General features: G+C 46.4%; 1 protein-coding gene and 1 non-coding gene across 3 annotated transcripts in view; both read left to right on the forward strand.

Moving 5' to 3' along the window:
- The window catches only part of FBXO38 (F-box protein 38), a 178448-nt gene that overhangs the window by 154665 nt on the left and 1661 nt on the right, over positions 1 to 22122 (forward strand). For both annotated transcript variants that reach the window (XM_063928016.1, XM_063928017.1), the window contains exons 19-20: positions 6743 to 6888; positions 15514 to 15617. In XM_063928016.1, the coding sequence (XP_063784086.1) occupies positions 6743 to 6888; positions 15514 to 15617 (250 nt within the window). The remainder of the gene's footprint in view (positions 1 to 6742; positions 6889 to 15513; positions 15618 to 22122) is intronic.
- On the forward strand, positions 2456 to 2570 carry LOC134938731 (U5 spliceosomal RNA). Its single transcript, XR_010181227.1, has one exon. It is a non-coding gene; the product is annotated as a U5 spliceosomal RNA (small nuclear RNA).

Genomic DNA, 22122 nt, shown 5'->3' on the forward strand with positions numbered 1-22122 from the left:
CTATAAATAAAATTATTTTATTGAAAGGTTCATTTGGAGGTGATTAAACAATCTATTTAGCTAGTATAAGCAGTGAAACAATGACGAATTGTGGAAGCGAAAGTTAATAGGGATCAATGATCTAATATGTATAAAAAAAAATCCTAGAGGTTTGTGTGTACTTAAACATGAAAGATGAAAATATATTTGATCATGTTTTTTAATTAAGATAGGGTTGTTTTACAACTTCTTTTAAAATCTGTAAAAATGACCTGTCAGTTTCTTTAATGAGACATTATCTGTTCATGTCGCACAATATTGGTGAAGTATGTCATGTACTGTCACCTAATTATCCCTTGTTACATGCCGGTTATAACAGATTGGTAAAATGACAGCAGAGAACACCAGCAATCGTTTTCATTAGACTAGACAGTGTCCTTGCTGCAGAGAAACGAAGAAGAAATCATTTACAGCTGTACTGCCCAAACATGCCAGAATTTCGCATCCATTTTAAATTAATTGAAAGTGAGAGAGAGGCTGTCATCATCCGCTCTAGTACCTAAAATGCTGTATTTTTTTATAAAATAAAGAATAAATACTGAACGTCAGACAGATCATACAGTAGATGTGCAACTCGGATCATCATTGCCAAACTGGTATATTTATTTCTTTATCATCCACTAGGGGTCACTGGAGTACACTTGGGATATGGACGGGCGTGGCCGAACAAGGGCACTGAATATTTAAATTTAGGACCCTCCCCCCCCTCCATATCCCCGAGTACCTCAGTGTACTCTCTCAGTGTTTTTTCGGTGCTCACAGCACGAACAAGGCTTGTGGTATAGCCACACTTGGATTTTTAATTTTTATTTTTAATTTTTATTTTTACAACTTAGCACATCCCTTCCCAGTTTCTGGAAAAACATGGGTCCGGGATAGTGCCGCTGCACGGGCAGCGCATGGCGTGTCGGTCCTCACAAAGAGCACCCTCACAGCCACAGACAGCATGGCGTGTCGGTCCTCACGAAGAGCACCCTCACAGCCACAGACAGCCCACTGCTTCTACAAAGAGCAGCCAGGACTAGGAAGCTGGACGGGCTTGCACAAAAGAAGCCGTCGCAGCCATAGATTACTGGAAGCTGACTGGAGCTGGACGGAGATAGACGTCACAGCCAAGACTACAGAGCTGACAGGAGCTTACACAAAGAAGCCCCGTTGCAGCCATGAGTCACACCACTGAAGCTGGACGGAGCTTACACAGAAAAAGCCCCGTCACAGCCAGGAGTTACAGAATGGCAGTCGTCACAGCCATGATCAGAAAGGTAGGCTGGGGAAACGGGGCGGTCAGCGCAGGCTGCCGCCCCGCTATGTAGGGGTTAATGCCTCCTGCTCATACGGAGCTCCGTCCGGCTGCACAGCAGGGGGAGCTCATACGCACTATGCCCAGCCGCTATGGAAGTCACAAGGTCTGACACTGGACGGAGCTGACAGAAAGCTCCGTCACAGCCAGGATGAAAGCCCCGTCACATGCTGGACGGAGCTTACAGGAGGTGCGGCAAGGTATGGTGGGGTGTCTGGGCGGTCAGCTCACGCTGCCGCCCTGCTGTGTGGGTGTTTGCCGCCGCTGAAGCCGCCGCTGATATGCCCCGTTTAACTACGCTAGAAGCTCAGAGCGGCCGCACGTCACTCAGAGACGCCGGCCGCTCTCACAGCGCTGATTACCCGGCACCGAGGTAGGACAGGCGCCGCCCGAGCCGGAACTAAGTTCCCGCTTTCTAAGATGCACAGAGCGGCCGCACGTCACTCACAGACGCCGGCCGCTCTTCCAGCGCTGACACCGCACACTGATGTATGAAGGCGCCGCCCGCTCGTCCGGACGGCTCCCCGGCGCTATACACAGCGCTCCCCTGCTCTCCCTGCACCCGCTCCCGTCCGCTGCAGGTAACATGGGGGAGACTACCGGGGGTGAGGGGGAGTAAATACCCATAGCAGCAGCACCAAGGCTGCATGGGTTAATAAGACATAGTTTTAACAGATCATGTCCTAAAATATGTTTCTAATTGTATGAATGGCATGCTTCCTGTTTTTCTGTAGGCTGCCATATAATGTAATAAGTGTTCTATTAACTGGAATGTGATTATCACACTTTAATAGGCTATTAAGCCTATATTACCTGTATAATAGGCTATTAAGTCTATATATATTAACACTGCAGCAGGTCCTGTGCTTTTCAGTGTATGCATGGCATGGGGGCCATTTTTAATCATTACAGTTTCTTCCAGTTTATAATTCCAGAACATTCCGGCCATACACCTCTGCTCCACAAGGGGGCGCAGGGGTGTTAGTGGGAATTTTTGTTCAGGTTTCACATAATTCTAGAACATTCCTGCCCTACATCTCTAAGCCACCAGAGGCAAAGGGGTGTTAGTGGGAATTTAGTTCGGATTGCACATGTGAACTGCTTTTCACATAAAGAATACTCTGGTTTCTCTTCAGATCTAATAAATCTTTCGCCTGTTGCTAAAGATGTCCGTAGAGAGAAATAACCATGAGTTTCATATAAATTTTTGATGCCTGGCTACAGCTGGCCTTAATATGCTTTTCAGCAACAAAAATATATATATGACACATAAGAACTTCAATAAGTAGTGCAAGTGTTGTCTGTTGCCTATTGTGGTGTCAGTCTGCATAGCTAGTAAGGCTCTAGCGCAGACTAAAAATAATTTTAACGGTCCTATGTTAAGCATTGGCAATTCAAATTAAAACAGCGGTAACATCGGAGTCTCGGAAGTACTCCGCCTACTATAACTAAAGATAGTCTTTTCAAAGGGCCAAGTTCCTTTGGGTACCAGGGTTAATGCAGATCTCACACAATAACTACAAGTGAGAAGGGTGCATTACACCAGCACTTATATAGTGCGGGGTTTTTGACAACATACATTGCTAAAAACCAGTGAGTCAAGGTCTCCATTTGTTTATAGAAAAAAATTAGTGGACTTTGATCACTATTTAATCGGTTTCAAAATAACGCGATCCGCCATTGGCAAATGCGTCTGTGTTAAACACTATAAAGTCCCAAGATACATTTGGGTCATTAGTCTCTAGGTATGGAAGCTATGAGATCACTGTTAAAAGAAGCTGCAGAGTATATCTGTAAAGCTTCTACTAACGCCTGTTTTTCATCGTAGCTAGTTCAGCACGACTAGGACAGAGCTTGTTTGGTCCTAAATTTGATATTCAGCCATTACCGCATCCAGTATCAAAACGGAATACTGGTACCGGCGTTTAATCCCTTTAGACTTCAGTTTTTTCAAAGGCGGTTGTACAAAACAGTCACGCCTTGTAACGTCAGGACGCTACAGTCAGCAAGCCAGGGGTTTGATGGCCTCTTTTCCAATTGTGGAAGCGCGTCTTTACATGTTACTTTTGAGGGGTTTCCAGACTTCAATTCATGGATGTCTCAGCTATTTACAGATTAAAGGACAATACTGGCTCTGTCGACCGGTTTGGCAGGTTGCCATTTAGTCTCTGCTGGGTTTCAGCTGTCTTTATAAGCCAAGCAGTAGTATACCAACAGTCAGGGTTACATATTCCCTCTGTTTGAGCAAAACCAGACGGCTCTGTCGCAATCTCAATCAGCAGGTCACTTACTGCAGTGGGAAAATGAATTTTCTGCGGTTAGTATTTGTTTATTGGAGCACAAAGTTGCATAATGGCACTTGATCTTCACAAGGCGTATTTACCCATTCCGGTTTGATCTTCACAGGTTCTAGCGTTTGCAAATCGCCACAACCATTATCCATTTCAGGTCTACCGTTGCTTATCGCCTCGGGTATTTACCAAAGTTATGTTGGGGATGATAGCTCATCTCACATAAGGACTCTGTCTCAACAGAGTTTCTCTACCTTAGATGATCTGCTCATAAGAACTCTGTCTCAACAGAGTTCCTCTAACTTGCGCTACTAAGGTATACTGCGGTAGCAGATCAAGTTCGAAAACAATCGCATCTAATTCCGTCTAAACGATGTCAATGCCTAGGTAAGATTATAAATACGGTAAATCAAAGACTTTTACTTACTACACCAGCAAGAACAAATGTACATCTAGTAATTAGTGCAAAACACGCACACTAGCGGTACATTGGTGTATTCACCTATTAAGAATAAAGATGTGTTTTCAATTTAGTTCGCCCCTTCACTCGCGTTTCCCACAGAGGGACAAGGGTGTATATACTCTGGACGAGAGTCGCAGAGGGTCAGGATTTGTAGTTAAACAAGATCAGCGACAAAGGTTCTAAAACGGATCACGACAGATTGCTGTCGATAAATGTCCTGGAACTCCGTGCATTTTACAATGCAATACATGCTTCGTTTTCAGTCTGACCAGGGGCAGTCAGACAAGGCAACGGCAGTTGCATACACAATAACCAGGGAGAACCAAGAAGCCGCATGGCAATGCGGCAAGTAACTCAAATCCTCAATTGCTCAGAACACCATTATGTGAGAATGTCAACTACGTTCATTCCGTGAGGGGACATCTGTCACACAGATGATCTCACTCGTCAGGATTTAGATCCTGAAATCTGGACATTAAATCCACAGGTGTTTCCTATGTGAGTCCACAGAAGAAGGTTACCCTCAGGTATACATAATGGCATCTCGCCACAATTACAAAAGCTTAGTATGTGTAACGGGGGCAGTGGCGGTGGAGTCTCTCGCATTCATGTGGTGATTCAGCATCGTGTATCTAACTCCACCAGTTTTTTCCGCTGCTCTCTCTCTCTCTCTCTCTCCGTTGCCAAAACGGATCGTAACACGTCACAGTCATACTAGTGATCTCTCATGGGTTCCGAGAGTTTGCTTCTCAAATATCCAAGGAATACTTGCACACGATCTTGGCGCTCATAATACGTCCGACCTGTTACATCAGGGAACGTTCTTTTACCCATAATTCATATGTACCTATTACCTATGTACCGTAGCTGCGGTTGACGCGGTGAGAGGTCATACCGCCCTCGTAAGAAATAGAGCATTACAGTAACGGTTATACCAACCATGTTACGAGCCGCTTAGGGCAGCTCATTATTACAAACTTTCGTATGCATACATAGGTGGTAAAGCTCGGAAGTTTCCAACATCATCCTTCACGTTACCCGTATTATTCTGGTAAACGGGGTGGGATGGAAAACTGCGTTTATCTGCACTGAGTGTGCAGGTATCTGTATGGTAAACTTATTTTCAAAGATGTTTGCCTCTATTGCGTCTCTATTGCGTCTGTACACACCTTTCTACAAGGTGTCATCAAAGTTCAGACTCTATTTATCCAACCTATAGCGCCAGGTGGCTTGAGGTTGGGTTCAGATTTCTTACAGTTTTCATATTTGAACCCTTACAACAAAGGGGAATTAGGTTTATCACTTTGGAAAACATTTGTCTTCTAGCCTTGGCTTCGGCAAGGGTTTTGTTTTCATATTTGGGTGCCTTGTATTCTAAGCCACCGTATTTGAGTTTTCTCATGACAAAGCAGATCTTCGGACTAATTCCGCTTTCGTATTCTTCACACCAATAGTGCTTCCTGTGTGGAAAGCACATTCTAGAATTCTGAGTGTGGTACACGCATTACGCGTTTTATATATGTCCCGAACGTCTACAGTAGGTGATACGGATACGTTGTTTGTTCTCTATGATGCTGCCAACTGGGCTTAGCCAGTTTCTCAGCAGATATTATCCAGTTGGATAATAATGTCTACAAGTCAGGCTTACTTTAAGGCTAAGTTACAATCGCCTACGTCAGTAATAGCTCATCCCACAGGTTCTGTGGGAATGTCAGACCCAGCGGGTCGTGGAGCGTCTACGACGCGGCACGTTTGTGCACGTTTACACGTTATGAATGGTGGCGCCATCAGCATCTAGCTTTGGGCTGCCTACTGTTACAAGTATCAAACAGCTCTCCCGCCCACGAGGGAAGCTTTGGTACGTCCCAAGTGTACTCCAGTGACCCCTAGTGGATGATAAAGAAAATAGGATTTTGGTACTTACCAGGTAAATCCTTTTCTTTGAATCCATAGGGGGCACTGGACGCCCACCCAGAGCAGTTTTACCTGGGTTGTTTTAAGCTCAAGGGAGCTTAGGGTAACAAGTTTTGCTTGATTGATATTAAGCTCAGAGGAGCTTATGGTAACACATTTTCACCAATTGGTTCAAATTATAAAGTTCTATCGGTTATGGTGTCAACTGTTTAGTTGACAGTAAGGTTATGGGTCAACATTGTTGTTGTCCGTTATGTTATAGGTATTCTCCATTGTCAACCTCTCTATATCGTTCCTGTTCGCTCAGTAAAAAACACTGAGAGAGTACACTGAGGTACTCGGGGATATGGAGGGGGGGGAGGGTCCTAAATTTAAATATTCAGTGCCCTTGTTCGGCCACGCCCGTCCATATCCCAAGTGTACTCCAGTGCCCCCTATGGATTCAAAGAAAAGGATTTACCTGGTAAGTACCAAAATCCTATTTTTGCCATTGCGTACTACTGAATGAAGGTGCCAGAAACATACCTGGTGATGTTTCCTTCCAGGAATTAAATGATGTGGCGCAAATACAAGGTTTATAAAGTTTTACTTTAGCAGTACAGTCATTAAGGAGTGTGGTGAAATTTAAGTTAGAATGAACTGTAACTGTAGGTGTGTGTGTGTGTTGTCAGTTGAGAGCATTTTTGTTCTTAAGTTTTATTAATGTTTCTTTGCATTATCTTTCTTTCCAAATAGGTTGACACACTAACTTTAGAAAGAAAGATATTCAGTGGACCCTACCCTTATCACATGTGCATCATACATGAATTCAGCAACCCACCTAATGTCAGAAATAAAGTGCGCGTCCGAAGCTGGATGGACACCATAGCAAACGTCAATCAGTGAGTATCACCATTCATGTCCTGCTCTCTTGTTACTGTGTAAGGTTAGTTCTGCTGGTTGCTTTACCATGTTGAGAGAAGGACAATTCTGCGGCTCTTTATTTCCTCTTCCACTGCCCCGAGTGAGAAGTGGGTTACACCTGTCTTAGAGCTGAAATGCATGCATACTGTGTAACCTGTTGCTCATTTAACAGTTGGACAAATGTGTTCATGTAATTTATTGGCCTATACAAGTCACACTGCTGCAGGGGCCGTTAGTTACATGCAGATTCATGAAAGTGCTGCATTAACCAGGGAGATTAGGTTTCATGCACTGCTCCCAATGGAAACCCACATTATCGATTTTGTTGTGTTATGTTTTAGTAAGCTATACTCATGTCATTACAGGAAGATATTCTTTTATGATATATCAAGGTCCTCTGGTTTGTTTCTTCTTACACATAGGTGTATTTCATGTTTGAAGGCTAAGTGTCTTGTACTTTTGTTTGTTAAATTTTCATAAATATAATCAAATTATCCAGATTATAAAGTTCTATTTATCAACTCTACCCTAGATCTTACTTTCTCTGACGTCCTAGTGGATGCTGGGAACTCCGTAAGGACCATGGGGAATAGCGGCTCCGCAGGAGACTGGGCACAAAAAGAAAAGCTTTAGGACTACCTGGTGTGCACTGGCTCCTCCCCCTATGACCCTCCTCCAAGCTTCAGTTAGATTTTTGTGCCCGACCGAGCAGGGTGCAATCTAGGGGGCTCTCCTGAGCTTCTTAGAAAAAAGTTAGTTTTAGGTTTTTTATTTTCAGTGAGACCTGCTGGCAACAGGCTCACTGCATCGAGGGACTAAGGGGAGAAGAAGCGAACCTGCCTGCTTGCAGCCAGCTTGGGCTTCTTAGGCTACTGGACACCATTAGCTCCAGAGGGATCGAACACAGGCCCAGCCTCGGAGTCCGGTCCCAGAGCCGCGCCGCCGGCCCCCTTACAGAGCCAGAAGCAAGAAGAGGTCCGGAAAATCGGCGGCAGAAGACATCAGTCTTCATCAAGGTAGCGCACAGCACTGCAGCTGTGCGCCATTGCTCCTCATGCACACCTCACACGGTCACTGATGGGTGCAGGGCGCTGGGGGGGGGCGCCCTGAGCAGCAATATTAACACCTTGGCTGGCAAAAATACATCACATATAGCCCCCAGGGCTATATGGATGTACATTAACCCCTGCCAGATTTTACAAAAAAGCGGGAGAAAAGTCAGCCGAAAAGGGGGCGGAGCTATCTCTCTCAGCACACTGGCGCCATTTTCCCTCACAGCTCCGCTGGAAGGACGTCTCCCTGACTCTCCCCTGCAGTCCTGCACTACAGAAAAGGGTAACAAAGAGAGGGGGGGCACTAATTAGGCGCAGTATTACAGATAACAGCAGCTATAAGGGAAAACACTCTATATAGTGATATCCCTGTGTATATATAGCGCTCTGGTGTGTGCTGGCATATTCTCCCTCTGTCTCCCCAAAGGGCTAGTGGGGTCCTGTCCTCTATCAGAGCATTCCCGGTGTGTGTGCTGTGTGTCGGTACGGCTGTGTCGACATGTATGAAGAGGAAAATGATGTGGAGGCGGAGCAATTGCCTGTAGTAGAGATGTCACCCCCTAGGGGGTCGACACCTGAGTGGATGGGCTTATGGAAGGAATTACGTGAAAGTGTCAACTCTTTACATAAGAAGTTTGATGACATGGGACAGCCGGCTTCTCAGCTTGTGCCTGTCCAGGAGTCTCAAAGGCCATCAGGGGCTCTAAAACGCCCGCTACCTCAGATGGCAGATACAGACGTCGACACGGATACTGACTCCAGTGTCGACGACGAGGAGACAAATGTAACTTCCAGTAGGGCCACACGTTACATGATTGAGGCAATGAAAAATGTTTTACACATTTCTGATAATACCACAGGTACCACTAAAAAGGGTATTATGTTTGGTGAGAAAAAACTACCAGTAGTTTTTCCTACATCTGAGGAATTAAATGAAGTGTGTGATGAAGCGTGGGTTTCTCCTGATAAAAAACAAATAATTCCTAGGAAGTTATTGGCAATGTACCCTTTCCCGCCAGAGGATAGGGCGCGTTGGGAAACTCCCCCTAGGGTAGATAAAGCGCTCACACGCTTGTCCAAACAGGTGGCACTACCGTCTCCGGATACGGCCGCCCTTAAGGATCCTGCTGACAGAAAGCAGGAGACTATCCTGAAGTGTATATACACACACACTGGTGTTATACTGCGACCAGCAATCGCCTCAGCCTGGATGTGCAGTGCTGGGGTGGCTTGGTCAGACTCCCTGACAGACAATATTGATACCCTGGATAGGGACAGTATATTACTGACTGTAGAGCATTTAAAAGATGCATTTTTATACATGCGTAATGCACAGAGGGATATTTGCCGACTGGCATCACGAGTACGTGCTATGTCCATTTCCGCCAGAAGGGGGTTATGGACTCGGCAGTGGTCAGGTGATGCCGATTCTAAAAGGCATATGGAAGTATTGCCTTATAAAGGGGAGGAGTTATTTGGGGTAGGTCTGTCGGACCTGGTTTTCACGGCAACTGCTGGGAAATCCACGTTTTTACCCCAGGTCGCCTCTCAACAAAAGAAGACATCGTATTATCATGCGCAGTCCTTTCGGCCCCATAAGGGCAAGCGGGCAAAAGGCTCCTCTTTTCTGCCCCGTGGCAGAGGGAGAGGAAAAAGGCTGCAGCAAACAGCCAGTTCCCAGGAACAGAAGTCCTCCCCCGCTTCCGCCAAGTCCTCAGCATGACGCTGGGGCTCTACAGGCGGACTCAGGTACGGTGGGGGCCCGTCTCAAGAATTTCAGCGCACAGTGGGCTCGCTCACAAGTAGATCCCTGGATCCTTCAGGTAGTATCTCAGGGGTACAAATTGGAATTCGAGACGTCTCCCCCTCGCCGTTTCCTAAAGTCTGTCTTACCGACGACTCCTTCCGACAGGGAGGCGGTATTAGAAGCTATCCACAAGCTGTATTCCCAGCAGGTGATAATCAAGGTACCCCTCCTGCAACAAGGAAAGGGGTATTATTCCACAATGTTTGTGGTACCGAAGCCGGACGGCTCGGTGAGACCCATTTTAAATCTAAAGTCATTGAACACTTACATAAAGAAGTTCAAATTCAAGATGGAATCACTCAGAGCGGTTATCTCGAGCCTGGAGGAAGGGGATTATATGGTGTCTCTGGACATCAAGGATGCTTACCTGCATGTCCCAATTTACCCTTCTCACCAAGGGTACCTCAGGTTTGTGGTACAGAACTGCCACTATCCGTTCCAAACGCTGCCGTTTGGATTGTCCACGGCACCGCGGGTCTTTACCAAGGTAATGGCCGAAATGATGATACTCCTTCGAAGGAAGGGAGTTTTAATTATCCCGTACTTGGACGATCTCCTGATAAGGGCGAGATCCAGGGAACAGTTGGTAGTCGGGGTAGCACTATCTCAAGAAGTGTTACGACAGCACGGTTGGATTCTCAATATTCCAAAATCGCAGCTGATCCCGACGACACGTCTTCTGTTCCTAGGGATGATTCTGGACACAGTCCAGAAAAAGGTATTTCTCCCGGAGGAGAAAGCCAGGGAGTTATCCGATCTAGTCAGAAACCTCCTAAAACCAGGTCAAGTATCGGTGCATCAATGCACAAGGGTCCTGGGAAAAATGGTGGCTTCTTACGAAGCAATTCCATTCGGCAGATTCCACGCAAGAACTTTCCAGTGGGACCTGCTGGACAAATGGTCCGGATCGCATCTTCAGATGCATCAGAGGATAACCCTGTCACCAAGGACAAGGGTGTCTCTCCTGTGGTGGTTGCAGAGTGCCCATCTTTTAGAGGGCCGCAGATTCGGCATTCAGGACTGGGTTCTGGTGACCACGGATGCCAGCCTTCGAGGCTGGGGAGCAGTCACACAGGGAAGAAATTTCCAGGGAGTGTGGTCAAACCTGGAGACCTCGCTTCACATAAATATCCTGGAGCTAAGGGCCATTTACAATGCCCTAAGCCAAGCGAGACCTCTGCTTCAGGACCAGCCGGTGTTGATCCAGTCGGACAACATCACGGCGGTCGCCCACGTAAACAGACAGGGCGGCACAAGAAGCAGGAGGGCAATGGCAGAAGCTGCAAGGATTCTCCGATGGGCGGAAAATCATGTGATAGCACTGTCAGCAGTGTTTATTCCGGGAGTGGACAACTGGGAAGCAGACTTCCTCAGCAGACACGACCTCCACCCGGGAGAGGGGGGACTTCACCCGGAGGTTTTCCACATGATTGTAAGCCGTTGGGAAAAACCAAAGGTGGACATGATGGCGTCCCGCCTCAACAAAAAACTAAAAAGTTATTGCGCCAGGTCAAGGGACCCTCAGGCGATAGCTGTGGACGCCCTGGTAACGCCGTGGGTGTACCAGTCGGTTTATGTGTTCCCTCCTCTGCCGCTCATACCCAAGGTACTGAGAATTATAAGACGGAGAGGAGTAAGAACTATACTCGTGGCTCCGGATTGGCCAAGAAGGACTTGGTACCCGGAACTTCAAGAGATGCTCACAGAGGACCCGTGGCCTCTACCTCTAAGAAGGGACCTGCTCCTGCAGGGACCCTGTCTGTTCCAAGACTTACCGCGGCTGCGTTTGACGGCATGGCGGTTGAACGCCGGATCCTGAAGGAAAAAGGCATTCCAGAAGAAGTCATCCCTACTTTGATAAAAGCCAGAAAGGATGTAACCGCAAAGCATTATCACCGCATTTGGCGAAAATATGTTGCGTGGTGCGAGGCCAGGAAGGCCCCGACGGAGGAATTTCAACTGGGTCGATTCCTGCATTTCCTGCAAACAGGAGTGTCTATGGGCCTCAAATTGGGATCCATTAAGGTTCAGATTTCGTCCCTGTCGATTTTCTTCCAGAAAGAACTGGCTTCAGTTCCTGAAGTTCAGACGTTTGTCAAGGGGGTGCTGCATATACAGCCTCCTTTTGTGCCTCCAGTGGCACCTTGGGATCTCAATGTAGTTTTGGGGTTCCTAAAATCACATTGGTTTGAACCACTTAAATCTGTGGATTTAAAATATCTCACGTGGAAAGTGGTCATGCTGTTGGCCCTGGCTTCGGCCAGGCGCGTGTCGGAATTGGCGGCTTTATCCTGTAAAAGCCCTTATCTGATTTTCCATTCTGACAGGGCGGAATTGAGGACTCGTCCTCAGTTTCTCCCTAAGGTGGTGTCAGCGTTTCACCTGAACCAGCCTATTGTGGTGCCTGCGGCTACTAGGGACTTGGAGGACTCCAAGTTGCTATACGTTGTCAGGGCCCTGAAAATATATATTTCCAGGACGGCTGGAGTCAGAAAATCTGACTCGATGTTTATCCTGTACGCACCCAACTAGCTGGGTGCTCCTGCTTCTAAGCAGACTATTGCTCGCTGGATTTGTAATACAATTCAGCTTGCGCATTCTGTGGCAGGCCTGCCACAGCCAAAATCTGTAAAAGCCCACTCCACAAGGAAGGTGGGCTCATCCTGGGCGGCTGCCCGAGGGGTCTCGGCTTTACAACTTTGCCGAGCTGCTACTTGGTCAGGGTCAAATACCTTTGTAAAATTTTACAAATTTGACACTCTGGCTGAGGAGGACCTTGAGTTTTCTCATTCGGTGCTGCAGAGTCATCCGCACTCTCACGCCCGTTTGGGAGCTTTGGTATAATCCCCATGGTCCTTACGGAGTTCCCAGCGTCCACTAGGACGTCAGAGAAAATAAGAATTTACTTACCGATAATTCTATTTCTCGTAGTCCGTAGTGGATGCTGGGCGCCCATCCCAAGTGCGGATTGTCTGCAATACTTGTACATAGTTATTGTTAACTAATCGGGTTCTTGTTGTGAGCCATCTATTCAGAGGCTCCTCTGTTATCATGCTGTTAACTGGGTTTTGTATCACAAGTTGTACGGTGTGATTGGTGTGGCTGGTATGAGTCTTACCCGGGATTCAAAAATCCTTCCTTATTGTGTACGCTCGTCCGGGCACAGTATCCTAACTGAGGCTTGGAGGAGGGTCATAGGGGGAGGAGCCAGTGCACACCAGGTAGTCCTAAAGCTTTTCTTTTTGTGCCCAGTCTCCTGCGGAGCCGCTATTCCCCATGGTCCTTACGGAGTTCCCAGCATCCACTACGGACTACGAGAAATAGAATTATCGGTAAGTAAATTCTTATTTGTACTGCTGTATTTGCATCTTTGGTGCTCCGCAAACCCATTGTTATCAGGTGTTTTTTCCTAGTGTAAAATGGGCTTGGTATGTTTTAGTCATTTGCTAAAATGTCGAATTTCATACATCGTTTTAATATTGACCTATAACGCGCTGACCATCGCTCGTTCGTTTGTTGTGGAGGTAAGAAAACTAATTCTATCCCTAACCCTAAATTAACTTTGAGGCTGCTGCTGATGTTGCTAAACTGCAGTTGTTGCGGTATATTTCTTTCCCTAAACTTAATGCTGCTATTATGAGTGTAGACATTGTGACTGTCGACATGCTGATCGCCTCCGGTGTAAAATGCCATTGACTCGATGTGCACTTACTAAATTTCCAGATAAGGGGAGAACAAGGGCGTTATCCGTGGGTTTTTCCTTTTTAAATATCATAAGAGCTCACTACTCCTTCTGTTTTACAGAATATTCAGCAAATTTCTTTACGCATCACAGTGCGTTCATCCAAAGCCATTGCCAGCAACACGCAATAAGTTAATTTAGTGTCATTCTAAGTTGGAATGGATTCTCAAGAGCTTCTTAATAGCAACAGTATGTCATGCAAACATCAGAATCCAGTCCTCAGTAGGGCCTAAATCTTTGTGTTCCTACTAAGAAGTAGGTGAAGGTAGCTAATGAATGTGGCATTGGGGACTTTGCAAGAAGGCATTGGGTGGATAATCTAGTGTGGACAGATCAGCATGTACAATACATCCCGTGGTGAGGAGTCAGTGGAGTTTGGAAATATGCCTTGCTCCATCCACGGTGGGTCCTGGCAGCAGTGACTGTGAGGGAATGGCTGCAAAGCCACTCTCCCACCTGTCTGTGATTGGCCGTGGACTCCAGTAACGCCATGATGCCAGCCGCGTCATGAAGTCACTAAATATTGAAGTCACTAAAAATATTCCGGTTTTCGGGTATCCAGATAAGCATAACAGTGCTAGTAAAAACGTTGTCCAAAATGTCCGAAATGTTGTGTTTTACAACCTGATTTTTTATAAATAAACCCCTTTGTGTCCAGGGTGCTCTGCCAACTTTCACACGAAGTGTTAAATTCAGTCAAATTCAGTTTGTGAAAAAGGCTAACTTTGCAGGTGTGAAGCAAACTTATGAGTAAATTAAAAATGTGTGTGTGTAAAATCTGAGGACATTTTTGTTGCTGGATGAATATTTTCATAGATAGGCATAAAAATGTATTGTTTTCATTTTAGAGGATTTTTTGTTTCTTAAGAAAAAATACAGTAAGCAACAAGAACAAATTTTAATCATAACAGACTTTTTTTATTTTACCACACTTTTTGGAAATAGTGTTTTATGTCGTAGATGTATGTTGTCCACTCAGGTGGACACGTGTATAATTTTTTTTATTTTATAGTTAAAAAAAATCATAACTAAAACTTGTGTTTTTATAAGCCCTTAAGACTAATAAAAAAAATTATTTTATAATCTGTTGCATTAGGTTATCATAATTCATGCATGAAAGGCTTAACCATGTAAGTTTAAATTTGTGGTGAGCTGGCATGAGGTCAGCCTCCATATTTGTTAAATGTTTCTTGGTGAAACCTTGTTCTCCCGAATCCAAATGTTCATGGCTTAGAAAGTTGAAGAGACAGTTTGAAGTCATGGGAACAGGCACCTCAGTCTTTACTCTATTACTTTCCTCCTCTTTGTGTCCCATTGCTGATTGAAATAATCTACTCTGTTGGACTGACATTGGGTGACCATTCAGGGTTTTGGTCCAATGGAGAATTAAGTAAAAGATCACCATCTGTGCTGTAGTCTTAATGGAAAACAGTTATTCATGTTGGCTCTGGGTAGTACGGGTATTTAGGATGCCCTGAAAGAGGCTGACAGGTGCAGAATGAAAAAGGCATCATGTTGAAACATACTCAAAGGGTCCTTATTTGGAGCCTTGTCCTTTGGACGAACAGTCAGTGGAGATGTTCTCTCATGCATTTTGACTGCAGAGGATTGGCAGCTGAATTCTCATTCTCCTTCGCCTGTGAGTTGAACAGTTTGTGTGGACATCCTATGACTGCATGATCGCATGAATGTTAACATTTATGACTAGCTCGTAAAAAAAGAAAAGGTAAAGAAATGTTTGAGGAATTCATCTGGTCACACTGGGCATAAGCATTATGGTGTTTATGTGGTCCATTCATCTACTGTAAATCTCTGTAACGATGACTCAAGAAATGAATCTCTCTGTGCACAATACATGGCTATCTCCACAGTGTAACACACAGCACAGTGTTTTGTTTTCAGTTTGCTCTAGGTAAATCTTATACTGCTGCAGCTAGTCACCAATAGTACAGTATGTTTCCTTTATTATATTTATTCTCTTCTCTTGTTATTTTCTCTGTAGAGAGCTTATTAAATATGAATTCTTTCCTGAAGCCACTAGAACAGAAGACGATGCAAAAAAATATACAAAATATCCTTGGGGTCGGGACATTTACACTTTAGAAGGTAGGCTGCTTGTGCAATGTTTAACCACTGAAATTACTTTGTTTTTTGCATACCCATTTTTTTTTAAATGAATGAAAATATTTAATTTAAAAAAAATTACCTTGCCCCCTTCCACTTCCCCCCCCCCCCAAAAAAATGACCTTTCATCCCCCGTTGGCATTAGACACCACAGAGACAATTGATCTCCATTAGAATTAGCCCACATTAACCCACAGCACATTAGAGGTGATAGTTCTCCAGTGTAAACTCCCATCCCCAGTTTTATAGGTTCCCATTTTTGAAACCCACCTTTCCCCTGTGTCTCAAATGAACAGTGTCATTTTTTAACTAATTTAAACTGCATTACCCAATGCCAAAGTTCTCTAATGAAGAACCAAGATAAATCACTTCTGCACAAGTACAGACCGTATTTCTCTTACGTCCTAGAGGATGCTGGGGACTCCGTAAGGACCATGGGGTATAGACGGGCTCCGCAGGAGATAGGGCACCTAAAAAGAACTTTGACTATGGGTGTGCACTGGCTCCTCCCTCTATGCCCCTCCTCCAGACCTCAGTTAGATCTTGTGCCCAGAGGAGAATGGGTGCACTGCAGAGAGCTCTCCAGAGTTTTCTGTTGAAGAAGAATTTTGTTAGGTTTTTTATTTTCAGGGAGTCCTGTTGCCAACAGGCTCCCTGCATTGTGGGACCGAGGACAGAGAAGCAGAGCTGGCTTGTCAAGTTGGGCACTGCTTCTAAGGCTACTGGACACCATTAGCTTCAGAGGGAGTCGGAACACAGGTCTCACCTGGGGTTCGTCCCGAAGCCGCGCCGCCGTCCTCCTCACAGATGCCGAAGATAGAAGCCGGATGAGAAGGCAGAAGACATCTTAGGCGGCAGAAGACATCAGATCTTCATGAGGTAAGGCGCGCAGCGGTAAGCTGCGCGCCATTGCTCCCAGTCACACACACACAGAGCAGCACTGAAGGGTGCAGGGCGCAGGGGGGGGCGCCCTGGGCAGCAATAAACCTCACATATGGGCAAATGCAGATTGATTAGGCTGCGGAGGCAGTAAATCTATGATCCCCCGCCATTTTTATTGAAAATTCACTGGGACCGAAGCCCGCCGTCGGGTGGGCGGGGCTTATCCTCAGCACTAACCAGCGCCAATTTCTCCACAGATGCTGCATGAGGAAAACGCTGGCTCCCTGGTCTCTCCCCTGCTGAACTTCACAGGCTGGAAAAAAGAGGTGGAGGGCACATTAGCGACGCAGTAAGTGGGAATTGGCATATTATATATAGAAAAGCGCTATCTGGTCATATTTTTTCCAGTGTTTTTAAGCGCTGGTGTGTGCTGGCATACTCTCTCTCTGTCTCTCCTTAGGGCCTGGTTGGGGTTTTGTCCCCTTATAGGTTTATCCCTGTGTGTGGGGGGTGTCGGTACGTGTGTGTCGACATGTCTGAAGGCTTCTCCAAGGAGGAGGTGGAGCAAATGAGTGGTGTGTCCCCGTCGGTTGTGCCGACTCCGGATTGGATGGACATGTGGCATATGTTGAATGCAAGTGTGGCATCTTTACATAAAAGGCTTGATAAGGCTGAATTAGGGGGGACATCAGGGGGTCAATCCTCGGATTGGACCGACTCACAGGGCCCGTCGGGGTCTCAAAAGCATCCCTTAACACAAGACACTACTACCGACACGGATTCTGATTCCAGTGTCGACTACGACGAAGTAAAATTGCACCCTAGGGTGACTAAAAGCATTCAGTGTATGATTGTGGCAATAAGAGATGTGTTGCATATTGAGGATGAACCCTCGGTCCCCGACACAAGGGTACACATGTTTAAGGAAAAGAAACAGATTATTAACTTTCCCACATCTCATGAATTGAATGATTTCTTTGGAAAAGCTTGGGAGACTCCAGATAAGAGACCGCAGATCCCCAAAAGAATTTATATGGCATACCCCTTCCCTAAGCAGGACAGGGAGATTTGGGAATCACCCCCCACTATGGACAAGGCCCTGACGCGCTTGTCCTAGAAAGTGGCGCTACCGTCTCCTGACACAGCGGCCCTTAAGGACCCTGCAGTTCGCAGGCAAGAAACTACCTTAAAGTGTGTTTATTCTCATACGGGTGCTGTGCTAAGACCGACAATTGCGTCGGCATGGGTGTGTAGCGCAATTGCAGCTTGGACAGATGAGCTGACAGATCAATTTGATAATATGGATAAGGATACTATATTCTTAACTCTAGCCCATATAAAAGACGCAGTCTTATTTATGAGGGATGCTCAAAGGGACATTGGATTGCTAGCTTCTAGGGCCAATGCCATGTCTATCTCAGCAAGAAGATCCTTATGGACTCGCCAATGGACGGGTGATGCAGATTCCAAATTACATATGGAAGTACTACCCTATAAGGGTGATGTATTGTTTGGGGGTGGGCTGACGGACCTGGTTTCCACAGCTACAGCAGGTAAATCAAATTTTTTACCATATATTCCCCAACAGCAAAAGAAAGTAACACCCTATCAGATGCAGTCCTTTCGGTCGCACAAGTCCAGAAGAGGTCGGGGATCCTCTTTCCTCGCCAGAGGTAAGGGCAGAGGCAAAAGAGCACCTGCTTCCAGGAACAAAAGTCTTCCCCGGCTGCTCCAAAACCCACAGCATGACGCTGGGGCTCCCCTGAGGGAGTCCGCACCGGTGGGGGCACGTCTTCGACTTTTCAGTCAGGCCTGGGTCAGTTCAGTCCCGAATCCCTGGGTGTTGGAAATAGTTTCCCAGGGTTAAAAATTGGAATTCGAGGAGGTGCCCCCGCGCCGATTTTTCAAATCGGCCCTACCAGCTTCCACATCGGAAAGGGATGTAGTGTTAGCTGCAATTCAAACGCTGTGTATACAGCAAGTGATAATCAAGGTTCCCCTGCACCAGCAGGGAAGAGGTTACTACTCAACCCTATTTGTGGTCCCGAAACCGGACGGTTCGGTCAGACCTATTTTGAATCTGAAATCCCTAAACCTGTACATAAAAAGATTCAAATTCAAAATGGAATCACTCAGAGCGATAATAGCCAACATGGAGGAGGGGGAGTTTATGGTGTCTCTGGACATAAAGGATGCGTACCTTCATGTCCCCATATATGCCCCCCATCAGGAATACCTGAGATTCGCTGTACAGGATTCTCATTACCAATTTCAGACGTTGCCGTTTGGACTTTCCACGGCCCCAAGGATTTTCACCAAGATAATGGCGGAAATGATGGTGGTCCTGCGCAAGCATGGAGTCACAATTATCCCATACTTGGACGATCTCCTGATAAAAGCGAGATCAAGGGAGAAATTGCTGAGCAGTGTGGCGCTCTCTCTGAGAGTGCTCCAGCAACACGGTTGGATTCTAAATCTACCGAAGTCACAGTTGATTCCAGCAACTCGACTACCGTTCCTAGGTATGATACTGGATACGGAACAAATGAAGGTCTTCCTCCCAATAGAGAAAGCTCAGGACATCCAGAATATGGTCAGAGACCTGCTAAAACCGAAAAGGGTGTCAGTTCACCAATGCACTCGAGTTCTGGGAAAAATGGTGGCGGTCTACGAGGCCATTCCCTTCGGAAGGTTCCATGCAAGGACTTTTCAATGGGACCTTCTGGACAAGTGGTCCGGGTCCCATCTGCACTTACATCGGAAAATAACTCTGTCCCCAGGGGCCAGAGTGTCTCTCCTGTGGTGGTTGCAAAGTGCTCACCTGCTGGAGGGTCGCAGGTTTGGAATTCAGGATTGGATCCTGGTTACCACGGACGCGAGCCTCCGAGGATGGGGAGCGGTCACACAAGGAAAAAATTTTCAGGGTCTTTGGTCAGACCAGGAGTCCTGTCTACACATCAATGTGTTGGAACTCAGGGCCATTTACAACCTACCGGTTCTGATTCAATCAGACAATGTCACAGCAGTGGCTCATGTGAACCGCCAAGGCGGGACAAGAAGCAGAGTCGCGATGGCGGAGGCCACAAGGATTCTTCACTGGGCGGAAAATCATGTAAGCGCTCTGTCGGCTGTCTTCATTCCAGGAGTGGACAACTGGGAAGCAGAATTCCTCAGCAGACACGATCTCCATCCAGGAGAGTGGGGTCTTCATCAGAAGTCTTTGCAGACATAACACACCTTTGGGGAACTCCTCAAATAGACATGATGGCGTCACGCCTCAACAAAAAGCTTCGGAGGTACTGTGCCAGGTCTCGGGACCCTCAGGCAGTGGCAGTAGATGCTCTGATAACACCGTGGCTGTTCAAATCGGTCTACGCGTTTCCTCCTCTTCCTCTCATCAACAAAGTGTTGAGGATCATAAGGCAAAGAAACGTACAGACAATACTCGTTGTCCCAGACTGGCCTCGAAGGGCCTGGTACTCAGATCTACAAGAGATGCTCACAGGAGATCCCTGGCCTCTTCCTCTGAGGGAAGACCTGTTGCAACAGGGGCCCTGTGTATTTCAAGACTTACCGCGGTTACGTTTGACGGCATGGCGGTTGAACGCCGAATCCTAGCGAAAAAGGGAATTCCGGAAGAGGTCATCCCTACTTTAATAAAGGCTAGGAAGGAGGTGACGGTTAAGCATCACCGTATCTGGCGAAAGTATGTGTCTTGGTGTGAGACCAAGAATGCACCTACGGAAGATTTTCATCTGGGTCGTTTTCTCCACTTCCTACAGACAGGAGTGGATATGGGCCTGAAATTAGGCTCTGTTAAGGTGCAGATTTCGGCCCTTTCGATTTTCTTTCAGAAGGAATTGGCTTCTCTTCCAGAAGTCCAGACGTTTGTAAAGGGAGTACTGCATATCCGGCCCCCTTTTGTGCCTCCAGTGGCACCTTGGGACCTGAACGTGGTGTCGCAGTTCCTAAAATCACACTGGTTTGAACCGCTTAACAAGGTTAAGTTTAAATTTCTTACCTGGAAGGTGGTCATGCTGTAGGCCTTGGCATCAGCAAGGCGAGTGTCTGAATTGGCGGCTTTGTCACACAAGAGCCCCTACTTGATTTTTCATGTGGATCGAGCTGAATTGAGGACACGTCCACAATTTTTGCCTAAAGTGGTTTCTTCGTTCCATATGAATCAACCTATTGTGGTGCCTGTGGCTACAAGTGACCTGGAGGATTCCAGATCCCTGGATGTAGTCAGGGCCTTAAAGATTTATGTAGCCAGAACGGCTAAAATTAGGAAACCAGAGGCTCTGTTTGTCCTGTATGCTGCTAATAAGATTGGCGCACCTGCTTCGAAGCAGACTATTGCTCGCTGGATCTGTAATACGATTCAGCAGGCTCATTCTACGGGTGGATTGCCGGTACCAAATTCGGTTAAAGCCCATTCCACTAGGAAGGTGGGCTCTTCTTGGGCGGCTGCCCGTGGCGTCTCGGCATTACAGCTTTGCAGAGCGGCGACTTGGTCGGGGTCAAACACTTTTGCTAAATTCTACAAGTTTGATACCCTGGCTGATGAGGACCTAGCATTTGCTCAGTCGGTGCTGCAGAGTCATACGCACTCTCCCGCTCGATTGGATGCTTTGGTATAAACCCCATGGTCCTTACGGAGTCCCCAGCATCCTCTAGGATGTAAGAGAAAATAAGATTTTAAACCTACCGGTAAATCTATTTCTCCTAGTCCGTAGAGGATGCTGGGCGCCCGTCCCAGTGCGGAAACTCTGCAAGACTTGTATATAGTTGTTGCTTACATAAGGTTTATGTTACAGTTGGAATAGGTCTTGGACCGTTACTGTCGTTTGTTCATACTGTTAACTGGTTATGTATGTTCCAGGTTACATGGTATGATTGGTGTGGGCTGGTATGAATCTTGCCCTTGGATTGCTAAATCCTGCCTTGTATTGTCCATCTCCTCTGGGCACAGTTCTCTAACTGAGGTCTGGAGGAGGGGCATAGAGGGAGGAGCCAGTGCACACCCATAGTCAAAGTTCTTTTTAGGTGCCCTATCTCCTGCGGAGCCCGTCTGTACCCCATGGTCCTTACGGAGTCCCCAGCATCTTCTACGGACTAGGAGAAATAGATTCACCGGTAGGTTTAAAATCTTATTTTCCTTTTTAAAAGCCGGGGAACACAGCAGTATGGCACGGTCGCATGGGATGCCACCATATCCGCTAAAGGTGAGCTGGCTGTGGTTTCATTTCATGTGACCGTGCAAGTTAGGAGGTTAACGTTCTACAGCCTGCCATATTTTCTTCCAGGAACTCCCTCCTCTCGCTTATCCCTTACCTCATCTTTAATTTGAGATAACATGTTGAACAGCTGTGATAGGAGGAAAAGTAGATGGGCTTAGTGGTAGGAAATGTACCAGGGGGGTGGTGATGATAATGGCTAAAACACTTCTAGCACCTACAGTGGGTGTCTGTTTCATTACATAATCCTGGACAATTAATCAGGAATCACTTGCTATGATCTGATTTCTCAGTCCTGGTTCCTAACTAGTTCGGTTCTCCTGTCACTCTGTGTGGCTGGCATTCACATGCTGTGAAGTTTTTAATCA

This window comes from Pseudophryne corroboree, chromosome 6, assembly GCF_028390025.1.
Source record: "Pseudophryne corroboree isolate aPseCor3 chromosome 6, aPseCor3.hap2, whole genome shotgun sequence".
Lineage (NCBI taxonomy): Eukaryota > Metazoa > Chordata > Amphibia > Anura > Myobatrachidae > Pseudophryne > Pseudophryne corroboree.